Source organism: Rhinoderma darwinii, chromosome 1 (genome assembly GCF_050947455.1).
Source record: "Rhinoderma darwinii isolate aRhiDar2 chromosome 1, aRhiDar2.hap1, whole genome shotgun sequence".
NCBI classification, from domain to species: domain Eukaryota; kingdom Metazoa; phylum Chordata; class Amphibia; order Anura; family Rhinodermatidae; genus Rhinoderma; species Rhinoderma darwinii.
The window spans coordinates 545,295,644-545,316,217 of record NC_134687.1 but is presented as its reverse complement, the minus strand read 5'-3'; the positions used below and the strand labels follow the sequence as shown (position 1 = coordinate 545,316,217).

The window sequence follows — 20,574 nt, the reverse complement described above, 5'->3', positions numbered from 1 at the left end:
TGAACGAATGGTATAGATTCCTCTTACAGGGGAATTCCCAACATAGACATTTATGACATATCTACAGGATATCCAGCTCTGGGACCCGCACCTACCACCAGAAAAGGGGTCACCCCGTGGGCATAACCATAGGGGGTGCAGAGGTTGCGGTCGCACTTGGGTCCTGAAGCCTGAGGGAGCCCAAAAGGTCCCTCTGCCACATTGTATGAGAAGACCCGTACTAAATGGCTACCATATATCTGAGCCAAGAATGAGCACAGAGCATCTTACCATGCCCCTATCCTCTCAGTCAGTCAAAAAAATTAATTACTCAGCAGGGGTCACCAACAAAGTGCTCCTTGCATGATCAACAACTGGAGAAGCTGTGATCCATCCGGAGTGATGGGAGAGATATTCAGAATAATAATATCCATTTAGCAAAATCTTTTGTTTTAGTTGTTTATTATTTAACTCAATGTAGACTATGCTATTGATGTTAATGTTAGTCGTGACTTAAAATGTTCTACCTTATGTAATGCAGTAAGTACAGGAAAATGTTCTCCTGAAATTCCCTTTAGCCTACAGAAAACAATTGATCAAATGTGATCTCATGATGATAGTTCAATCTGAGACCTAAGGTGAGCTGTCAGAATACTTTATTCTGGCTTTTTGGTCAGCTTTCTCTATTACTTAAAGGGAAGGTTCATTTTTTTCGCATAACATTGGGTAATAATACAGAGTTGGGTGAAATAAGGTTTATATATATATACAGTGAAGGAAATAAGTATTTGATCCCTTGCTGATTTTGTAAGTTTGCCCACTGTCAAAGACATGAACAGTCTAGAATTTTTAGGCTAGGTTAATTTTACCAGTGAGAGATAGATTATATAAAAAAAAAAAAACAGAAAATCACATTGTCAAAATTATATATATTTATTTGCATTGTGCACAGAGAAATAAGTATTTGATCCCTTTGGCAAACAAGACTTAATACTTGGTGGCAAAACCCTTGTTGGCAAGCACAGCAGTCAGACGTTTTTTGTAGTTGATGATGAGGTTTGCACACATGTTAGATGGAATTTTGGCCCACTCCTCTTTGCAGATCATCTGTAAATCATTAAGATTTCGAGGCTGTCGCTTGGCAACTCGGATCTTCAGCTCCCTCCATAAGTTTTCAATGGGATTAAGGTCTGGAGACTGGCTAGGCCACTCCATTACCTTAATGTGCTTCTTTTTGAGCCACTCCTTTGTTGCCTTGGCTGTATGTTTCGGGTCATTGTCGTGCTGGAAGACCCAGCCACGAGCCATTTTTAATGTCCTGGTGGAGGGAAGGAGGTTGTCACTCAGGATTTGACGGTACATGGCTCCATCCATTCTCCCATTGATGCGGTGAAGTAGTCCTGTGCCCTTAGCAAAGAAACACCCCCAAAACATAATGCTTCCACCTCCATGCTTGACAGTGGGGACGGTGTTCTTTGGGTCATAGGCAGCATTTCTCTTCCTCCAAACACGGCGAGTTGAGTTAATGCCAAAGAGCTCAATTTTAGTCTCATCTGACCACAGCACCTTCTCCCAATCACTCTCAGAATCATGCAGATGTTCATTTGCAAACTTCAGACGGGCCTGTACATGTGCCTTCTTGAGCAGGGGGACCTTGCGGGCACTGCAGGATTTTAATCCATTACGGTATAATGTGTTACCAATGGTTTTCTTGGTGACTGTGGTCCCAGCTGCCTTGAGATCATTAACAAGTTACCCCCGTGTAGTTTTCGGCTGAGCTCTCACCTTCCTCAGGATCAAGGATACTTCACGAGGTGAGATTTTGCATGGAGCCCCAGATCGATGTCGATTGACAGTCATTTTGTATGTCTTCCATTTTCTTACTATTGCACCAACAGTTGTCTCCTTCTCACCCAGCGTCTTACTTATGGTTTTGTAGCCCTTTCCAGCCTTGTGCAGGTCTATGATCTTGTCCCTGACATCCTTAGAAAGCTCTTTGGTCTTGCCCATGTTGTAGAGGTTAGAGTCAGACTGATTAATTGAGTCTGTGGACAGGAGACTTTTATACAGGTGACCATTTAAGACAGCTGTCTTTAATGCAGGCACCAAGTTGATTTGGAGCGTGTAACTGGTCTGGAGGAGGCTAAACTCTCTCAATGGTTGGTAGGGGATCAAATACTTATTTCTCTGTGCACAATGCAAATAAATATATATAATTTTGACTATGTGATTTTCTGGTTTTTTTTAAATATAATCTATCTCTCACTGGTAAAATTAACATAGCCTAAAAATTCTAGACTGTTCATGTCTTTGACAGTGGGCAAACTATATATATTTATATACATCGCAGGGTGCTGTCACCATTCTATGTTTGCTGTATATCTGCAGTCATGGGTGTTCTTGCACCTGCATACATTTTGTATCATTTAGTTGGAATGTGCTGTTCAAATTTTTGTTGTGTTTATGGGATCCATATATGTGGGGTTAGTGACTGCCTCCACTTGTTGTTCTTGCACTCCTCCCATTCTTCCCTGGGTGATTTTAATCAGTTCAATGCTGGATCCTACCATCCCCAGGTATATATGTAGGCTTAGTCCCAGTTCTGGGTGTATGTGCAGCGTAGGTTCCCACCTTACAGAGGTCGCCTTGTCGTGGCAGGTGGGCTAACACTTTTTGATCAAAATGTGCACTAAGAACCTCCCTATTTGTAAGTAGATTTAGCTTTAGTGCATATTTATTTATATTTAGTGGTTTAGGTGGCATTAGTGTCGCAGGGTGCTGTCACCATTCTATGTTTGCTGTATATCTGCAGTCATGGGTGTTCTTGCACCTGCATACATTTTGTATCATTTAGTTGGAATGTGCTGTTCAAATTTTTGTTGTGTTTATGGGATACATATATGTGGGGTTAGTGACTGCCTCCACTTGTTGTTTTTGCACTCCTCCCGTTCTGCCCTGGGTGATTTTAATCAGTTCAATGCTGGATCCTACCATCCCCAGGTATATATGTAGGCTTAGTCCCAGTTCTGGGTGTATGTGCAGCGTAGGTTCCCACCTTACAGAGGTCGCCTTGTCGTGGCAGGTGGGCTAACACTTTTTGATCAAAATGTGCACTAAGAACCTCCCTATTTGTAAGTAGATTTAGCTTTAGTGCATATTTATTTATATTTAGTGGTTTAGGTGGCATTAGTGTCGCAGGGTGCTGTCACCATTCTATGTTTGCTATATATATATATATATATATATATATATATATATATATATGTATATATTGTAGCAGCTGTGCTTGGATAAAAAAAAACTTTACTGTTTCTGTCTAACCTTGGGCAGTGGTCTGTTCCACAACACACCAAGCATCTCCAAATGACTGCATTCTTATGGAACAGACCACTCCACACACTTACAATGAAAAGCATTCCCACAAACAGAATTATACAACAATTGAAAAACTAAATTCTACAAAATGAAACACAAAATAAAAAATATCAACATTTTTGAATATTATTCCTTAGGAAGAATTTAGAGTTGATAAGATGACCTACTATGCTGACAGTGGATTCCATTGAAGCCATGAGGACATTTGCAGACATATCCAATAAAGGTGTCTCCGCGATATGCTTCACTGATTTCACACATTCCACCATTATGGCAGGGGTTTGGATGGCAAGGATCTGAAACACATGAGAAGAATAGGTTACAATAATGCAATTTGTTATTATATGTGAAAGACAATGTAAAGCTATTCTGATATAAGCTACATAACAATACACAAATAAAACCTCTAAAATTTTACCTTGCCCTGATGTATTCTACACGCACAAAAATGTAAAATAAAAAATGTAAAAATGTTTGTATCACAGTTTGAAATGATATGTGTTACGAGTCTAACAATGGGTCATGATCTCACAATCTCCTCTCTTTTGCTGTGGATTTTGCTTGTCTGATATGTTAACTCATCATTTGCCAATGATATATTTGCTAGTTCTGGATTCAGTGACCAGCGTCTGTATTTTGAATCATGTCTGAGCTGTTCTTAATAAGAATCTTGGGCCCCATCTCTGCTTATAACGCCATTTTTTTCAATGGTATCTTGGTCTTGTCTATTTACGGCTTCTGCTACACTGACTGTATCCCTGATCTTCAATTATTCCTTGTCCTAACACTTTACTAAATGCTGGATTTATGTTCCATATACCACTCTAGTTCAGCATCTTCCTTGATCTGTCCCCTGCCATCTCTACTATTGCTAGTAGTGCAAAACTACAAGTTGCGACCTATTAGACAGCACACTGCAAGCTTCAATCCCGCATACTGGGCACACTTGTATGCATCTGCTATTATTTAGCCTCAGAAGAACATCAGGAGAGGCAGAGGCATAACTTGAAACTCCTGGGCCCCAATGCAAAATATGTAACAGGACCACCCACCTACAGTGCCATCTGTAATGCTGATGTCTTCTTATGTAGACTTAAGAGGCCGTTGAGCCCCTCAGGTAACAGGACCAGGTGCAACTACTTCCTCTGGACCTGCAGCTACATCACTAAGCCCAGTACTGATACCAAAAATTGCCATACATCTTTTTCTTTAGGCCTTGGACAACTAATTTATTGCTGCTCATGACAATATATTCAAAGCACTCTACCCAACATCATTCTAGACATAATCCAAGTCAGACATTGCCTTGTAGTATTGGGGTCTGATCATGTTTTAGTAATATGTAATGACAGAACTGTATTTTTAGGGTGACATACTTAGAAAGATATGCAAGACAACCAAGATCCAACCAAACCAAAATAGAAAAAAATTGTAGACTCCCCTATGACCAAAAAGTACTATAAAAATGCTTGACAATGCTTCCATGGAGGAAGTGAAACGTTGCTGTGTTGGGTGAATAAATTCACATTTGTTGCTGAGTGCTGCTTCCAGTCTCGTTTCTTGGATATATGCATGAGGAGCACGTCACTCCTTATTTTTTAAGCTAGCACCAACCGTTTTCTTGGCTATTTACACAGGGCTGCTCCTATCCCCTGTTCTACTGTGCAAAAAGTACTATAGTAGTAGTATACCACCGGAAATTTTTTATTATGCAACAGTATGATGGACTACTTAGCTGTCATACAAATTATTGAGACACCTTGTTGGGCTTCATATATATATATTTTATATTCTGTTTTATAAAGCACAAGCTGAAATGACATGTAGAGTGGATTGAGAGACAGGAATATAAATAGACAAGATAAATTATCATGTCAACTGACAGAATACCTGATAGTAAAGGTCATTATGTACTTTGAGGAGGGTTTCAGTAGGTAGAGGAGAGTGCTTCAATTGAAAATGTGGCTGTATATTTTAGTTGAGTTACTGGTAATTACAGTTCATTCTTCTGGTACTATACAAGGTAATAATCACAGTATATCGACCTGAGATGTTGTAGTCATTGCAGTCAACATAGCAGTCATATTACTAGTAAATGGCATTAACAAGGATAATGTCTTATTTTATAAAGTACCAAACTTCCAAGCTTATTATTTTATATGACTATGTATTCGGTTTTTTATTCAGAGCCATATGTCCCATATACCATTGGATAGAACACTTATTATGGGACCAACATGGTTCAATTTGTATTCTACCTTCCATAATGAACTTAAAATTATTTGGAATGTAAGAATAATTTGGATTTGGGATTTATCTCAGTAAATTATTATATACTCTCAGGACTTTATTAATCGTTCTACGCAATTTGCGCAAGATATTGCGATTTGTGTAGCATTTGCAGTGCTCACAGTAATTGACCAAAAAGAGAAATTTTACTATAATTTATGCCGCAAATTGATGCGAATTATGAAACCCCTTACTTTTGATATTCTAAACATTTTCATTCTTTGATTGACGTTTTGAATAAACCTATAAGTCATCGATGGCGACTATACATGGAAAAAAATGTTATTTATAAGGGGTTTTGTAAAATAAGTTGTGTACTATGCTATTTATTATATTTGAGGTATCCACTTTGCTAAACTACTTTATCAAATTGACGATATTCAGCATTATATATTTTCCATGCTAGGGTGATGTGCTACATACAGTATGCGCACGTGTTGACTTCTCATTAACAGTGTCCTGATGTACGATCGTTCCGAAAAGCTGTGTGTAAATAGACTTTTACAAGCTCCAAGCTAATGGCTTTTAGTAATAAAATGTATGTAATGTAGATATATAATCCTAGTGATATATAGCGCATGCAACATTCATACTACTAGTGAACGCACTCTTAGGTTGTATAGAAACTTACTCTATGCTACACGAAGCACATGCATTTGAAACTGGCGCGTGCCCTGCCCAGCACTTGCGCAGTAAGCAATTCCGAACACCAACCTAGTTTTACATTTGATATACTAACGTCAGATCCAATATCCAACATCACATGGTTAATTAGATTCTCCACACTTACAACACCTGTAGGATGTATATTTATATGCTATGCATGTTCACAGTACTTATTTCTGAGGAAGCTGCGTCTGTAGGCAGCGATACACATGGGATGTTTTCTGTAGTATCACGAGTTGATTAGCTTATGCTATTATATTTTTTTTAAAAATCTATTTTTTTTCTATGTTTTTTCTTTTTGGATTTTGGATGCCACATTATTCATGACATGCCCTTGTTATTTTTATATATTTTTATCTAATCACTGAGCACTTACATTAATCACAGTCACCATTCAAGTGATACACTGCATTAGGTGCCAGTTATATACACATGGTTGATAGTGGTTTGTTCACAATGGTAATTTTTTCTATCTATACTATTGTTGTTATATTTTTTATAACATTGTGGATATTTATTTGGTATTATCATTCCACACATTAGTTGTCTTTATTGCCTCATTTTGTGCATATACTGCAGTCAGACCTCTGTATCAGAGAAGATACTTGGTTACATTTTTTGTTAAGTGTTTTTATATTATGCTTTTTTGTTGTGTTTCAATAAGTACAATTACTTTACTAATACATTATTGGGCGTGCACTACTATAATTTAAGTGTCATTTGTTTCCTTTTTGTATATATTATTTCATAAAGTGAGCTTTCTTTATAACTTTCAACCTGGATTTGTTTTTTATGTATGCAAATTATGATAAACTATTTAACCTTTAGATCAATGTATGCAAGTTCTTGTGGTTCTAATTTTACTGAATATGTAAAGTTCTGGTTGTTAGGCCTTTAATGTAATGCTATGTTTTTGCTCTCACTCAAAATCATCAAAATGTAGCCTATATCTCCTATATCTACACTGTTGTACCTAGTACTAAAATTTACAGATTTGCATGCATCTTGATCCTCCACTCATTGTATGGATTTATAATGGCTGTAAGATCCCAGTAACCTCATTGTTTGAGTATTGAAGAGGCATGTTTGGGAATATTGCTCAGCTTGAATTTTCTAGAATGTGTTCCAAAGACGAAATGCCTAAACCAGTGAGCACAAATCTTTCAGATACTTAATGTCATTTTCATTTTCCCATAAGTCTTCATTAAATTCCAAGCCCGATAAGATGATCAGCGCTATGGTTGACGTGAAGTATACCTTCTGTTTGGAGGTACATAGGACAACATAAAATTGCACTACTTGCAATGCATTGATACATGTAAAGAAGCAGAATTCAAAAGAGTGATCTGAAGTGCAGCTTAAGGGAAGCCACACAAATTCACACAGGTTGGCATTAAATACCATTGACAAGCTGACATACTGTCGGGTCTAATCTATTTGGACTGGTGTGCTTTTAGGCTAGAATAATGTTTGTTCTGGTTCCTCCCTAAGTCGCATCATGAACAGTGATGGGACCCACCTCATAGAGGTCGCCTTGTTGTGGCAGGTGGGCTCACACAATTTGATCATAATGTGCGCTCCCTCTCGTAAGTAGATTCAGCAGCAATGCATATATATTTATAGTGTTTAGGTGGCATTACTGTTCGCAGAGTGCTGTCGTTATTTTTGGATATTGTATTGTTTGCAGTCTTAGGCTTCCTTGCACCTGTATACACATTTTGTTGAAATGTGCTGATCAAATTTTGTTATCTCTTATATATTGCATATATGTGGAGTTGACTGCCTCCATTGTTGATATTGCACTCCTCCCATTCTGCCCTGGGTGATTTTAATTAGTTTAATGCTGGTTCCTACCATCCCCAGTTATATGTAGGCTTAGTCCCAGTTCTGGGGGTACAAGAAGCGTAGATACCCACCTTATAGAGGTCACCTTGACGTGGCAGGTGGGCTCACACAATTTTATCAAAATGTGCGCTAAGAACCTCACTACTGTAAGTATATTCAGCAGCAATGCATATTTATTTCTTTATAGTGTTTAGGTGGCATTAGTGTTCGCAGAGTGATGTCGCCATTTTAGGATATCCTGATCAGTGAGACATCAAGTGAGGAGTTAGGGAAAACTTTTCTGATACAACATTATAGAAGCTGTACATTTTACCTAAACACAAACATTCTAAGAAAATTTAATAACCAATGAATACATTTTTATATAAGTTTCTCATTTGAGTTAATAAAGATAGTAAGCCAATGAGTTAAAAGATTTACTAGTCCATGTAGCAACCAACCATTAGGTTGATATAATGTGATGGAATTTATTAGTGTGTACTAATTTGTTTAGGAGTAGTATTGTAGGTTCATATTATGTCACATGTATTATCCTGCGGTAGAGGTACCATAGAGGCAGCCCATGTGGCTACTATGAGGCCCATTCAGAGAGGTTGACTAAACCTCTTATTTTAATGGGTGGTGGGAACCTATCATAGGATTTCCTCTCCACAAGCCCTACAAGGTTAGCAAACAAGGTTGTTGTGTGTAAGCTCCTGTCCATGTATTAAGTGTGTATTAAGAATATGTCTGGACACATGAATTAGGTGATGGAGATATCAATTTTGTGAAAGTGATATGTGTAGCCGATATATATTTCTTAGATTGCTAATATGTGCAGCCAGGTTTTAATCATGTTTTGTTTAGGTCTTTTATGAAGTTTTTGAAGCCAAAACCCTGTGTGAATTATAAAGGAAGAAAAAGTATATTTGACAAATACTACATCCCCTCTTTTTTTAATCGACTTTCGTTTTGGCTTCAAAAACTGCATTAATTTTTTTTAACAATACCTGCACATGTATGGGCAGCCTAATGGTACTTTGTGGTTAGGATGACACATCTTACTTTACTTCAACTTTTAATTTTCCATTTAAAGACAAGATGCGGAATGATCTATGACACTGAAGTTTACTTTGGTAACCTAATTAAACATATATTGCTAGGATTCAATAAAAACACAAGCTTATCTATAACAAGAGTGGGCGAATATCTAATATCCAATTTCAATAGCTTGCTTGTTTTTGTTCCTACATCTTGGGCTGCTTTTGTCTCTTAGTGAGAAAACACGGGTTATAAAAATAAATCTTTTTCTTAACAACTTCATTGCCTTGGTGCAATGGTCAGCATAGTTCACCATAATGTTTTATGTCTGTATATTGTGCTCTGATTACTTCATATACATATTTAGGATATAAATGACAACGTGCAGTCCATTAGTTCCGTTTATGTGTCATGGAGTAGATGCATTAATTGTAGCCTCATAAACTTATCAGTAAAAGAAAACAATGCCTCTAATCTAAATGTACTGTATATATGCAAATACAAAAGATGCTAAAAAGAGCTACCCAATAATATAACCTACCAGTTAAAAAGTAAAATAAAAATTGTGGCAAAGGCTATATCCATACAGTAATTCAAACAGAGAAGCAGATATCACTCTAGAATCATCACATCCGTGCAGCTAGTCATACTTATTTCCTGTCCTTAGGCTGTAGGAATAATGTATAGAAAGATTATTATAGCTTAGATATAGCTATTGGATGGTGATTCATGCAGTAAAATGCTTCTTCATCAGAATGATTAAAACAACCTGAAATGATTATGTTGCAGAAGTATTACTCCTATTAGACTGCCCACCAGAGCACAAGAAGATCCTGCACTTGGCCCTGGCTCTGAAACAATACAGTGCCCCTAAAGGTCCAGCAGAAGACTCAATTTGGAGATGACTTTGAAACATCACGATTCTGGCCTTATCAACATCTTAGAGGTCATAGAAGTAAAAAAAACAAGACTGATGCTGTCATTAGAGAACATGATCTTAACTTAAAATTGGAGTCAACGAGCCGTCTGCTATTATGAAAACTCCTTTTGTCATAATTTTATTCATACTGCCTATACAATATGTTCTTGTCCTGCTCAACCAGGTTGTTTCCACCACCATGTCTACATTTTATTTCATGAACACAGTAGACAGCAGTAAGAAAAAGTAGAGAGGTAAGAGACAGAAAATATGATGCACGGATGACAAAGTCGTTTATTGTAATGAAAATTCCAGATATCAACCAATCGCATAGTTTCATAGCAATGAATAATACATTATCTATTTCAAGAATATTAGTATAACATTAAAAAAACAATGTACATGATAAAGGTTGATGGGTAATGTAATGACTTTGATGAAACATCAAGTTCTAGTAAATATTTAAAACTGTATTATTCTATTGTTTCATGTTTAGATAATAGGCTATTCTTGAAATGAAAATTGAAAGGGTGATTATTGTAAAATATGGATATTTTTTCGATACTCTCTCTCTCTCTCTGTTCAGTGACACTGGATTGCAGATTTATTAAAATGGAACATAATGGAGCGTTGTCTATTGACAACAGTGCTAGATTACCAGTAAAAAAAAACATAAGGAACTAGACAAAAATGTACATCTTCAAAAACTTTAGAAATAGTCTTATTAAAAATATTCTACTATTTTGTTTCTACAGCTCCATTTTATACATATGTGCCTATACAGACTACAAACAACCCCCGTGTAGTCTGATATTGCAGTCATACTCTCTTCTATCTGTTTCCTACATCTCATAACCTACCTAAAATATTGGACAGATATAATCTGTAGGGGATAATGAAAGGGAATGTAACTGCAGCATCAGACTACATAGGGTTTGTTTGTAGTCTGTTTCCGTGGATACACATAGTTGTTCAGAGGAGCTGTAGAAACAGAACAATTGGAGATTTTTAAAGAGGTTTTCCACTTTCTGAAAACGGATAGGTCATCAGTATATGATTGGTATGTGTCCGACACTCGGACCCCGCACCGATCCGGCACCCCGGCTGCCTCCGGGCGCCGGTCAATGTTGCCGAAAGCAGATGGCTCCAGTCCAAGAATAGCGGCCGAGCTGCAATATTGCAGCTCTGCTCCTATTCAAGGGAATATTAGCAGAGCTGCAGTTCCACCAAACGGCCGCTATGCAGTGGTCAGAGCCATCTGCTTCCGACTCTAACTACTTCATCCGGTGCACAGAGGCAGCCAGAGATGTGGATCGGTTTGGGGTCCGGATGTTCGACACGCACTGATCATATACTGATGACCTATCCGGGGGATAGGTCATCAGTTTTCAGAAAGTGGACAGCCCTTTTAATGATGCCTTTTTCTAAAAAATTTTTATTTTTTTATTATAGATTCATTGGAACAATAAAATAATTGGTTGTGAAGGTGTAAAAGGCCTTTAAAACATCTGCATCTTATCATAAATAATGTACAATGCCTGTAGATATGACGTTCCCCCATAAATAAATGTTAGGTTCCAGTAATAAATATACAGATTCTTTTATTATTCTTAAATACTAAATATTTAAACATTTTACCTAAAGCATTACCCAAACAGCAGACACAAATATAGATATATTAATGCAAGTCTCCAGCAAAAAGAATATCAGTTCAGTTAAGTACACTAAACCCTTCAGCACTGCAGCTGGATCTCCCATTGTTCCCATGTGGAACAAGATAACATAGATGTGTGCAAGTGAAATATACAGGAAAGTTTAAATAGAGGTCAAGCCTAAAATCTTTCCGCTGTTGCCCATGCATCAGTGCTTTATTGATACTGCTTACTAGAGTGACACACCATATGACAAATGTTGTGATTTTTTCTTAAAGTACGTATCATGTCCTTAAAGGGGTTTTCCACCTCCTGACAACTGATGACCTATCCACGGGATAGGTCATCAGTATATAATCGGTGCGGGTCCGACACCCGGACCCTGCACAGTTAAGCTGCTGCGGTGGCCTGCGGGCACTGGATGTTATGGCACATAATACTATGTACTTAGCCGAGAAGCAGTTGGCTCCGTACATAGCATAGCGGCCCTGCTGCAGAACTGCAGGTCTGCTGCTATTTCGTGGCCGGAGCCAACTGCTTCCGGCATGTACGTCCAGTGTACAGGGGCACCGGACCAGCTGATCTGTGCGGGGTCCTGGTGTCGGACCCCCACAGATCATGCACTGATGACCTATCCAGTTGATAGGTCATCAGTTGTCAGAAGGTGGAAAACCCCCTTAAGCCGGCTACAAATTCATGTATCTAGTAAAACTAGAAACCACTACTTAAGGCTTTGTTCACATCTGTGTCAAGGTCCCGTCCTGGCATTCCATCGAAGCTTCCCGTCAGACCCTGACTGAATCAAACGGAAATCTTAGGTTTCCGTTTGCATCACCATTGATTTCAATGATGACGGATCCGATGCCAATGGTTTCAGTTGGTCTCAGCTGTGAAAGGGTTCCGTTGTTTTGATGGAATCAATAGCCTGGTCGACTACGGTATTGATTCCGTCCAAATGACGGGACTCTTGCACAACTGAGACAAGCAGAAACCAGTGGCACCGGATCCATCACTATTGAAAACAATGGTAATGGAAACGGAAAACTACGGTTTACGTTTGTTTCAGTCAAGGCTCCATTCTGACAGAAAGCTCAGATGGAACTTCAGAATACAGCCCTGATGCATATGTGAACGAAGGCTAAGACAAGTGATCAGGGATCAAATCTTAGGCTTCATGACTCCATGTGGCAGTTTAAGTTGCCTACCAACCACTTTTCATCTCATCTGACCACTAAGGGCATGTTCAGACGTGGTGGAATTGCTGTTTAATTCCGCTGCGGACAGTCCTCAGTGGAAATCTGCAGCAGCCATTTTTTTTAAATTGGTTTCCATACATTTTTAGGTAACTTAGAGTAGATGTTGTGGAAAAATAAAACTCCACCTGTAATGGCAGGAAGGAGGTGAAGGGAACAAGTGAGCCCTAATCTACCCACCGCCCTGTCCCTGCCTACTTGCAACGACCCGCCCTAGGCGACGGGGTACAACTTGGCAGCGGTCCCTACGCTGACTAAGTGCAAGGGGATACAAACAGGGAACAAGCAAGGGAAGGGGCAGTAGCCAACGGAACACCGTGAGGAAACGGAGTGGTGAACGAGCCAGTCAGGATCAGGATGTAGTGGAGTATAAAAATGCAGAGCACGGAGCAGGAAGCAAGCCAGGGGCAGAGCGAAGCAGGATAAGCGGGAACTGAAGCAAGGCAGAAGCACGGCAGAAGCAGGCTGGAGCAAGGCAGCAGTGGGGCCAGAAATCCAAGAAGAATAACAAGCAATGAGGAAGAGAAAACGGCAGGTATAAATGGACAGGGGGCGGAGCTAACTCCGACTGACCAGGCCGCGATAGGCTCTCCCACTCCTGAGCCTGCCACCCTGATTGGTGGGAGCCGGTGTCAGTCTAAGAGGTCTGGCCTCAGGTGTCGACTGATTAACCCTGGGAGTATCCACAGACGTAGTGCCTGGCAGATCCTTTACAGTACTCCCCCTTTTATGAGGGGCCACCGGACCCTTACTAAGAGGACCCGGTTTAGTGGGGAAGAGAAGGTGCAACCTCCTGACCAATACCCCAGTGTGAACATCTCGAGCAGGTACCCAAGTCCTCTCCTCCGGCCCGTATCCTCTCCAATGGACCAGGTACTGGAGGGAGCCCTGGATCATCCTACTGTCCACAATCTTGGCCACCTCGAATTCCACCCCCTCAGGGGTGAGAATGGGAACAGGAGGTTTCCTTGAGGGGGACCAGGACGGGGAGCAGCGTTTAAGGAGGGAGACATGAAAGACGTCGTGTATGCGGAAGGATGGGGGCAGCTCCAGACGGAAGGATACAGGGTTGAGGACTTCAATGACCTTATAAGGCCCAATAAATCGGGGAGCAAACTTCCTGGACGGGACCTTAAGGCGCAAGTTCCTAGACGACAACCACACCAGATCCCCGACGACAAACCGGGGGTTAGCAGAACGTCTTCTATCCGCCTGAATCTTTTGTACGCTCTGGGACGCCTCTAGGTTCTTCTGAACCTGGGCCCAGACTGTGCACAGTTCCTGATGAACGACATCTACCTCGGGATTATTGGAACAACCAGGAGAGACGGAGGAGAACCTTGGATTAAACCCGAAATTACAGAAAAACGGGGAGACCCCTGACGAGTTACTGACCCGGTTATTCAGGGAAAATTTGGCGAGGGGAAGGAATGAGACCCAATCAAATTGACAGTCAGAGATGAAGCACCTTAAATATTGTTCCAGGGATTGATTAGTCCTTTCCGTTTGGCCATTAGTTCCGTTTTTTACAAAAAGCTCTCCAAAATAAGGAAACAAATTGTACCCCTCTGTCAGAAACGATATTGACTGGGGCCCCATGGAGACGCAAAATGTGTTTAACAAACAAAGAAGCTAACATCTTGGCGTTAGGTAGTTTCTTAAGGGGCACAAAGTGGCACATCTTGCTGAAGCGGTCTACTACCACCCACACCACCGACTTGCCCTGAGATGGAGGCAAATCGGTGATAAAATCCATGGAGATATGGGTCCAAGGTCTCTGGGGAATGGGCAAAGAACGTAGTAAGCCCGCAGGTCGGGACCTAGGGGTCTTGGACCTAGCACAAACCTCACAAGCGGTGACGTAAGCCCTAACGTCTTTAGGCAACCCAGGCCACCAATAGTTTCTGGTAATGAGGTGTTTGGTACCCAAGATGCCAGGACGACCAGATAGTGCGGAGTCATGGTTTTCCCTGAGTACCCTTAGCCGGTATTGCAGGGGGACAAACAGCTTGTCCCCAGGGAGGTTCCCGGGAGCTGAACCTTGATCAGCCGCAATGTCAGAGGCTAAATCAGAATCAGTGGCAGAAACGATTATACCAGGGGGTAAAATACAAGCAGGATCCTCCTCAGAAGGAGGATTGGCCATGAAGCTACGTGACAGTGCGTCAGCCTTAATATTTTTGGACCCAGCCCTATAGGTAACCAAGAAGTTAAATCTGGTAAAGAATAGCGCCCATCGAGCTTGTCTAGGATTAAGCCTCCGGGCAGATTCTAGGAAAACCAGATTCTTGTGGTCAGTAAGGACCGTTACCTGGTGTCTGGCCCCCTCCAGGAAGTGACGCCACTCTTCAAAAGCCCATTTAATGGCTAAAAGTTCGCGGTTGCCAATATCATAGTTACTCTCCGTGGGCGAAAACTTCCTAGAGAAGTAAGCACAGGGGCGGAGATGGGTGAGGGAGCTGGTACCCTGGGACAAGACGGCCCCCACTCCCACCTCGGACGCGTCAACCTCCACAATAAATGGCTCCCTTTGGTTGGGCTGAACCAGCACGGGGGCCGAGATAAAGCACTTCTTGAGGGTCTCAAAAGCCTGGACGGCCTCAGGAGGCCAGTGGAGGACATCCGCACCCTTGCGAGTGAGGTCCGTAAGAGGCTTAGCGACGACCGAGAAGTTGGCAATAAATCTCCTGTAATAGTTAGCGAACCCCAAAAAACACTGTAGAGCCTTCAGGGAGGCAGGTTGGACCCATTCCGCCACAACCTGAACCTTGGCAGGGTCCATGCGGAATTCATGAGGAGTGAGGATTTGACCCAAAAATGGTATCTCCTGTACCCCAAACACACATTTTTCGGTTTTCGCAAACAGATTATTTTCCCGGAGGACCTGGAGGACCTTCCTGACATGCTCCACGTGGGAGGACCAGTCCTTGGAAAACACCAGTATGTCATCAAGGTACACTACAAGAAAATTTCCCAGGTAATCTCTCAGAATTTCATTAATAAAATTCTGGAAGTCGGCAGGGGCATTACACAACCCAAAGGGCATGACCAGGTATTCGAAATGACCTTCGGGCGTGTTGAACGCAGTCTTCCACTCATCCCCCTCTTTGATGCGGATAAGGTTATATGCCCCCCGTAGATCGAACTTAGAGAACCATTGGGCCCCCTGAACCTGATTAAAAAGATCCGGAATCAAAGGAAGGGGATACTGGTTCCTTACTGTGACCTTATTTAAGTTCCGATAGTCAATGCACGGCCTAAGACCACCATCCTTCTTCCCCACGAAGAAGAAGCCAGCACCTACAAGAGAAGTCGAGGGGCGAATGAAACCCTTGACCAGGCATTCTTGGATATACTCACTCATAGCTTCACGTTCAGGACATAAAAGATTAAATATCCTACCCTTAGGAAGCTTAGCACCAGGTACCAAATCGATGGCGCAATCGTAATCTCTATGAGGGGGCAACACCTCGGAGGCCTCCTTAGAAAACACATCAGCAAAGTCCTGAACAAACTCAGGTAGCGTGTTTACCTCCTCACGGGGAGAAATAGAGTTAACCGAAAGACATGACGTCAGGCATTCACTACCCCATTTGGTGAGATCCCCAGTATTCCAATCAAACGTGGGATTATGCAGCTGCAACCAGGGAAGACCTAATACCAGATCGGACGATAATCCCTGCATCACCAGTACAGAGCACTGCTCCAAATGCATGGAGCCAACAAGGAGTTCAAAAACAGGAGTATGCTGAGTAAAATAACCATTAGCAAGAGGAGTGGAGTCGATACCCACTACCGGGACAGGATAAGTCAAATCAATAAAAGGCATTTTTAGAGACATAGCAAATTCCACAGACATGATATTAGCAGATGAGCCAGAATCCACGAAGGTACTGCCAGTGGCAGACCGGCCAGCAAACGAGACCTGAAAGGGAAGCAAAATTTTATTGCGTTTCATATTAACGGGAAATACCTGTGCGCCCAAGTGACCTCCCCGACGATCACTTAGGCGCGGAAGTTTTCCGGCTGCTTATTCTTGCGCCTGGGACAGGTGTTCAGTAGATGCTTGTCACCCCCACAATAGAAGCAGAGACCATTCTTCCTGTGGAACTCTCTACGTTGTCGAGGGGACATGGAGGCCCCGAGTTGCATAGGTACCTCCGAGTCTTCCGTGGAAGAGCGAGGAGACGGGACCTCGGGGGGAATCGCAGGGAAGTCAGAGGGGAAAACATTGAAAAGTTCAAGCTGGCGTTCCCTGAAACGTCGGACAAGTCGTACTGCTAGGGCCATAACCTGGTCTAGGGAATCAGAAGAGGGGTAGCTAACAAGCAGATCCTTCAGGGCGTCAGATAATCCTAACCTAAACTGGCACCTTAGGGCCGGGTCGTTCCACCGAGAAGCTACGCACCACTTTCTAAAATCAGAACAGTATTCCTCAACAGGTCTCCTACCCTGACGTAAGGTCACCAGCTGACTCTCGGCTAATGCAGTCCTGTCAGTCTCGTCGTAAATGAGTCCGAGGGCAGCGAAAAAACGATCGACGGAGGAAAGTTCAGGGGCGTCAGGAGCCAAGGAGAAGGCCCACTCTTGGGGCCCTTCCTGGAGTCGGGATATAATGATACCCACCCGCTGGTTCTCGGAACCTGAGGAGTGAGGTTTTAGACGGAAGTAAAGTCTGCAACTCTCCCGGAAGGAGAGAAAAGTCTTACGGTCCCCTGAGAACCGGTCAGGTAACTTGAGGTCGGGTTCTAGAGGTGAGGTGAGGGGTACTACTATGGCAGCGTCAGACTGGTTGACCCTCTGAGCCAGGGCCTGGACCTGTAGGGAGAGGCCCTGCATCTGCTGGGTCAGGGTCTCAAGGGGGTCCATGATAGCGTCAGCGTAGGAGAAATGGTAGACTAGGTATGGGCTTGTTATTATGTAATGGCAGGAAGGAGGTGAAGGGAACAAGTGAGCCCTAATCTACCCACCGCCCTGTCCCTGCCTACTTGCAACGACCCCCCCTAGGCGACGGGGTACAACTTGACGGCGGTCCCTACGCTGACTAAGTGCAAGGGGATACAAACAGGGAACAAGCAAGGGAAGGGGCAGTAGCCCACGGAACACCGTGAGGAAACGGAGTGGTGAACGAGCCAGTCAGGATCAGGATGTAGTGGAGTATACAAACGCAGAGCACGGAGCAGGAAGCAAGCCAGGGGCAGAGCGAAGCAGGATAAGCGGGAACTGAAGCAAGGCAGAAGCACGGCAGAAGCAGGCTGGAGCAAGGCAGCAGTGGGGCCAGGAATCCAAGAAGAATAACAAGCAATGAGGAAGAGAAAACGGCAGGTATAAATGGACAGGGGGCGGAGCTAACTCCGACTGACCAGTCCGCGATAGGCTCTCCCACTCCTGAGCCTGCCACCCTGATTGGTGGGAGCCGGTGTCAGTCTAAGAGGTCTGGCCTCAGGTGTCGACTGATTAACCCTGGGAGTATGCACAGACGTAGTGCCTGGCAGATCCTTTACACCACCCTTTTGAAATGTTCTATCTATATGTGACATGGGTTTCCAATGTAAATTTGTAATGCAGAGATACTTCATACAGTATGTACAAGACAGGATACGAGGCACCAGGTAAATCATCCAGAAACCACTCTCACCTTCTTGTTCATCTCAAGGAGCGGAGCGGAGCTGGAGGTGCTCTCTGAGGCTGTACCCTGGCAGAAGGTAAGACGGCCGACATTTACACTGACTCTAGGTACGCTTTTGGCATCGCCCACGATTATGGGCCCATTGGTAGTAGGATCTTTATTGGATCATTGGGTAAGCCAATTGAGAGAGCAAGAGAAGACAGAACTGACAACAAGGGTATGTGCAGCCAGGTGTCAGTAAATTGGCTTGTCCCTGGATACAATAATGCCACCGCTAGGTTTGTAGCAGCCGGCATGATGTGCGCATGGCGTGACATAGGTAAAACAGCAAAGGTACCTGTGAAAAGTGCAGCCCGGCCAGATTACCCGTCCCAGCGACTGCAGAACATACAACTACCCGAGGTAGAAGTGTATGACAATGTGCTCGTGTGTGTATACCTGTTCTCAGGGTGGTCTGAAGCTCGGCCGGTATCTTCAGGGGAATAGTTTTTATCCCAAGTATTGAACTGGTGTTTGTACAATGATAAAATGTCAGCAGTTCTCCATATGTTATCCCAAAGTTAGTTTGTTTAATAACTGTATTTAAGAAGTGTTGTGGGAATATTAAATACTGAGGTTAAGTTTTATGTAAAGATCTGGATCAGCCTTAGCATTGGACTATTGGAGGCATGCGTCAGATAAAAGGTACAGAAGCAGAATATTCCCATTCGAAAACATTTTTATTTATTTTTTGTTGTTGTTGTGAAAGGAAAAGTCTGTATATATATATATATATATGTGAACGTTTGATGTAAAGATGTTATTTGTTAATGTTTTTCTTCAAATTAATTATTTGATTAAGATCAATTAATGATTATACAATGAAAAAGTGTGTTCTCCACAGGAAGAACTGGGAGCGGAAGGCGTGAGAACCAGATTCTAACAGAATGCGGACGGATAAAGGAAGGTAAACCGGTAGCACCCAAGGCATTCTTGATGGCACTTGTATTGATGGCGTGACCTCACATATGCCCCAAGACTGCAAGGATCGATTTAGTAAGATCTAATTGGTATGTCCCAGGCTTTACAGCTGTTGCTGCTAAATTCTGTTAGAGCTGTTTGATTTGCCTACAGAACAGTCCTGGCAGACCGGGGCCCACCTTATCATACCCGCCTCCCACAAAGAGAACAGACCTTGAGAGGCCTTCCCATGCAATACAAATTAGAGTAAGACAATTTGGTTTGCGACTTTTTTCACATAAACATGTGGAATCTGTGTATATTTTTGTGAGTTGGAGATGTTCCAGGCAATCAGCTCAGATCAAGGTACAAATCCTGCTGAAAAGAGTAACACCAAGTGCAAATGAAATGTACCCAGTAATCACACATCTTCTAGTTGCCATGTCCATTGGAACAGAGAAGTTTTTCTTATATAAAGTTGTTTGTTTGATTTAGTTTAAGGGCCTGACATTGTTATTGTATGTACTTAGAACAACTTTTATATTATGTAGATGATATCACCAGATTAGTATTTATTTTAACAATTGAAGAGTTGGGGGTCACCAGCAAGTGCCAGTAAATATGAACTAAAAGACTTTTAACACAATGAACTCCATCACTCAGATGCGGCAGGCGCAGCCGGAGCCAGTACAACGCGTTTGTCATGAACTGACGGCAGTGTCACAATTTCAAGCAGCCGCCCAGACAAGTAACTTACCGGAGGAAGAGGACAGATGCGGAGGGTTTGTGGTAGTCACAATAAAACTCCACTAATCCGTCTACGTGGGATCTCACCCCAGGCTCACATTATGAGGTGCTATGTACAGCCCGGTGACGTAAACGAAAAGAGACGGTGTCTGAAAGATGAGAAGGACCAAACCAAGTCCTAATTACATCAGCAAAGTTCAAAGTAAAGCAAAGGAAGAAAAAAAAACCTCAGTGAATCCGTCAGCAGCATCCAAGTGTTTT

At 42.2% G+C, this 20,574-nt stretch overlaps 1 protein-coding gene across 1 annotated transcript in view; it reads right to left on the bottom strand.

Annotated features, from left to right (window-relative positions):
• EDIL3 (EGF like repeats and discoidin domains 3) overlaps positions 1–20,574 on the bottom strand; it is a 665,920-nt gene that overhangs the window by 352,321 nt on the left and 293,025 nt on the right. The window contains exon 3 of the mRNA XM_075837572.1: positions 3,522–3,650. Within this exon, the coding sequence (XP_075693687.1) occupies positions 3,522–3,650 (129 nt within the window). The remainder of the gene's footprint in view (positions 1–3,521; positions 3,651–20,574) is intronic.